Source organism: Dendroctonus ponderosae, unplaced genomic scaffold (assembly GCF_020466585.1).
Source record: "Dendroctonus ponderosae isolate FM_Combo_2020 unplaced genomic scaffold, Dpon_F_20191213v2 Dpon_F_20191213_10, whole genome shotgun sequence".
NCBI lineage: Eukaryota > Metazoa > Arthropoda > Insecta > Coleoptera > Curculionidae > Dendroctonus > Dendroctonus ponderosae.
In genome coordinates, this window is record NW_026017111.1 from 764,929 (window position 1) to 769,656 (window position 4,728).

Here is a 4,728-nt window from a genome sequence, read left to right on the forward strand (position 1 = left end):
TCATCAATATAACGCCACCAAATTATTGGTTTAAATTTGTAATTATTAATGAAAGTTGATTCAAAATTTTCCATAAATAAATTACTGAAAAATGGAGATAGTAAATTTTGTTGTTAAAAATTGCCATTGTTGAAAGTAAGTTGACTTTACACATATTGTTAAAAGTTCAATAATGGTGTTAATGCTTAGTTGTGTGCGTTCTTTAAGATTGGTGTCATTTTGTAATTTTTGTTTGATGATATTTAAAGTTTTATCAACAGGAACGTTAGTGAATAGATTAACAACATCAAAACTTACCAGAATATGGTTTGGATTTATGTCTATGTCTGATAATTTTTGTAAAAAATGTTCAGAATTTTTAATATAGGAAGTTGTGTTATTTATTAGGGGATTTAAAATGTTTAAAAGATATTTGGCTAAGGGATGTGTGGGTGAATTTATACTACTAACTATTGATCGTAAAGGAATATTAACTTTTTGAATTGTGAATTCATGTTTAAATTTTTTTAAAGTGTTACAAATTTGTCTTTCAAAACGTTCTGTTGGATTTTTGTTTAATTTTGAATAACTTTTGTCATTTAAAAGTTCATTAATTTTTTGATCGTAGAATCCATGATGACGGTCGCACTACCTTTATCAGCAGGCAAAATTTTGATTGCTTTATCTTTTTTTAAGGACATTAATGCTTTTTGCTCTATTGAGCTTATGTTTTGTTTAATTTTGAAAGATTTTCCTAGAATTATTTTTGATCTTATTCGAAATTCTTCCTGTTGTTCGTCAGGTAAATTTCGAGTTGTTTTGTTTGTTTTGAAAAAAATTTTAAGATTTTTGAGGCGAAATACCCAAAAAGAAGTTTGTAAAAAAATGTTGTTTACCACGATTGAACAGTCGCTGATTAAAATATCGGTGAAACTAGTGAAGAAGTGCAATTTGCAGCAATTGCCATCAATTCTTCAATAGTTTCAGCGGGATTTGGGTTGGAAAGCCCAAATGGTTCTCTAAAAAAAGTAACTCAAAACTGAAGTCGTGAAGGTGTCAAGTGGGAACGTAGCTGGACGTACGCCATCTTGCCGCCCTATAGACTTCAATGCGTGGGAGAGAGAAAACCGATGCCAGCTACACTCCTGAATGGCAGAACTGAACCATTGAATTCAGATATCGAACAATTCGAATCAGCAAATAAAAGAAAATGTTTTTGTCAGTTAGTTTAAGAAAAAGTCCATCCATTCCGGGTAAAAAAACAGTGTAAGACCCAGATAAGTGGCATTAAATTCGCAAACTCAGCCATTGCGGTAAAACACCTCGCCATCAATCCCTCAGTGCCGGTTTAACGATAACGAATCGCTTTCTAAAACTGCATTTCCCTTGCCAACCCATGAGACATTTGCGGTTTCTAGACCAGGCGCTTTTCCCGCAATTAATGAGGATAACTAAAAGACGTCGGCCAACTGGAAGGGCCGTCTTTTTCGCTCCCGCTGGCGATTTATCATCAACGTTCCACTACACCTTGCTGTCATCTGCGAATGGTCGCACAACGGACACATCAATCAGACTGCGACAAATTCTGACAAGAAGCCTTCTTTTTCATTTTTGTGGCAGCTTCAATCGAGTCGCCCCAGCGCTTCCAGTGTGTTTCCAGAGCTTCCAATCAATCCAGGCTTGGAAGGAATTTTTTCAATAGACCGGACGTTTAAATTGGCTTGCCCTGTTGCCAGATGGCTGCGGGTAACTGGTGTTTGCAGAGTTGCCATTTCCTGGCTTTTGTCAAGAAATGCGCCAGGACAGGGACTACTTTGCCGTAAAACCCACCTTTTTTTCCAAGAGCCGAAGGAAGTAATTTAAACCTGGTTTACGGCGGTTTTATCGTTCAAACGTTTTTTATTCGGGCCCTTTAAGGACGGTTTGTTTGACTCACTCGCTCGAAAAATCGGAAATCAGTGCCGGTTGGGGGAGTTGAAATCAGCCCTAAATTTGTGGGAATTTTCCACCTGCATTGGCCAAAATAATTCAAATATAACAATATTTAATGCCCATAATCTGCGAAATGGAACATTTGGAATTGAACAAAAACTGTTAGTTATCATTATTATTCAACCGCATTAAAGCGATTGGGGACATTTTCATCGGCAAATTACTCTCAAATTGCATGCAATTGCACTGGTTTTTCCGGCTTTTCTTTGCTTTCATTGCAGAAGGCATTGATTCCTGCCCTGCAGGGGCGTGCTAGTGGCAAATCGTTCTGAAAATGGACCTGAAAAGTTTGTAATAATGATAATCACAATTACTTAAATAATGGAAAAAGCTGCGAAAACAACAAAATAAACACGAGACACTTTGTTGATATGACCTGCTACGTCACAATCGGGATAGGCAACCGACGATACGGATTCGGCGTTTTTGGCGGAAAACATCTGATTTGAATTTAAATTCGCTTTAAAATTATTATGGACTTTTTTGGCAAAAMAATTAGATCGGTGTACGGTTTGTTGTACATAACTACTTTCTATATATCAACATAAAAAAGYGAAAACACCSTATTGCGCACATGTATTGAGAGTGTTCACATTGGCKGAAYTGTTTGGTTTCTGGGCATATTAAACCAGCTGAGATTATTTATGAAAAGGGCCGGCCAGATGATTTTCAAGCCTGATTGACCGGACATTTCAATCAATCAGCAGCCCCGGAGGGGCTGTAGAACGAAACAGTGCCGCTAAATAATTCGTTGCACGCAAATTATATTACATCGATGCGAATCGATTCGCAACTGGGGAGGCTTTCAGCGATTTTAATTCGAGTTCCTTTTTCAATCGCACAAACAAACAGCAACAAAACGGACGAAAATGGGTTACGATTGAAAATCTGTTGAATCAAAGGTTTTACAATGCGAATGGCTCACGGCTGATTGGTTTCAATCGGCATTTAAAATAATTGAGGGGATGAGTTGCGTCAGTATTTATTGCACAGTAAAAAATCGCTTTTTTTCACTCTTTTTGCGATTGGAAACTGCCTTGATCCAAGAACCTGGAAAAGAGGCAAGATAATCGATTTGCCATTAACTGCAGTTGTCGATGCGCGACCACATTGGGTTCAGCGAGTTAGCACTTAGCGTAAATGGCAGGAAAACGATCGCCGTTAAACGGCTTCGGATCGGGGCGAATTAATGAAATTTTTGGAAAACGGCGCCGTTTAAATTACGAGCTGCAGCTAAAAGCGGTGCCGGAACAGACGCGTTCGGTTTTAATGTGGAAATAAAACGGTCCAGGTCACCCGAACTGCATATGGACTTTGCTAATGCGGATTAGACGAGGTTTTAGTCGTCGCCCGACTCTGCAACAGAATGCTTAATTAGGCAGGCTTCCAACTGAGAATGATCGCAACAATCGACTACGTTTTCCCCGGTTAAAATCGCACGAACTCTAGCTCTTTTCCGTTCTCGAAACCTTTGTATTTTCCCTTAAAAGCTCAAAGCCCAAACTCGCTCGCCTTTTATTGCCAACAAATGCGGTTAAATAACATGGTTGTGTTCCAACTGTGCCCTCAGTATCTTCACTTTCCAGAGGACGTCCCTCGAATCCGATAAATCAATTCGAGCATGGGGGCGAGGTTAAATAGGAAAACGTTCTCATTATTAAATTCCGACGATATATGAGAGCCCCGGTTTGTTCCGGGCTTATACCAGGCAATAACCGGAGCTGGAGATGGATATTTATATTTATATGGGAGTTTAAAATCCAATTAGAACGACCTTTGGACTATTTCCCTTTTGCTTCGGCCTCAAACAGCTTTTTGCCGCTCTGCTCGCATGTAACGGGATTTTAAGTTAAGGACAGCCAAAAACCAGTTTACCGTAGACGCTGTTTGTTTCCATGAATTTACCGGCCATTTTGCCTTATCTAAAGTGCAGCAGAGTTTCCTATTACAGCTGTGTAGGCAATTTTAGGGAACCTTTTCGGAATATGATTGGGTTTTTCAGTCACTTCAATTTCCGAGCAGTGTATATTTCCTATGCGATTTGACGTTCGCTGCATGGGACACATCAGGTTGACGCCTCGTGTTCGACACTGCTCGCCAATTGAAGTGACCCCCAATTAGTTGCGTGAGCCAACGCAAAAAAAAACAAATTCTATGTAAAAAAATCTATTCCCTTTTCGCAGGACGTTGATTCTGGACTAGTTTCCGATGGATTTACGGGTAATTTTTAATTTCAGGTTTCGTGGATTCGGCATCGCGATCTCCACCTGCTGACTGTTAATCGGTTTACATACACTTCTGATCAGCGATTCTCCGCCCTCCATAACCCTCACACGGAAGACTGGACGTTGCAGGTTCGCTACCCGCAGCGCAGGGACGCTGGCACTTACGAGTGCCAAGTGGCTACCACGCCGCCTATCGGCCACTCCATGTACTTGTCGGTCGTTGGTAAGTAGCCACTTTTCACTGTGAAAAACTGCAGAATTTTCAGTTGAGTTAGAAGAAAATGCCCCGAAGGGCGTTTTTTGCAAGCATTGACTCGTTAGGAAACTTTCACTGCTAATCTGCTGGAGAGTGATGTTGTGAAGTGAGGTTACGGTAAGCGTTCCTGTCAAATGAATCAGCTGAAGAAAACCGAAATTTGTTAGTGAGTCGGTGATCGGTGTGAGGAGCGGCTAATTGTAGCCCCCTTGGAATGCATTGTTGCCTGATTAAAGCTGATTTGAGGCGTTATTATAGAAAGAGAGAGAGAGAGAG

General features: G+C 40.1%; 1 protein-coding gene across 6 annotated transcripts in view; it reads left to right on the forward strand.

Moving 5' to 3' along the window:
• Positions 1-4,728, forward strand: part of LOC109536971 (SPEG neighbor protein) — a 52,817-nt gene that overhangs the window by 24,708 nt on the left and 23,381 nt on the right. For all 6 annotated transcript variants that reach the window (XR_007280494.1, XM_019903466.2, XM_019903470.2 and 3 more), the window contains exon 4: positions 4,209-4,419. Coding sequence is in view for 5 of the 6 variants with exons in the window: in XM_019903466.2 (XP_019759025.2) it covers positions 4,209-4,419 (211 nt within the window). In the remaining variant the exon portion in view is untranslated. The remainder of the gene's footprint in view (positions 1-4,208; positions 4,420-4,728) is intronic.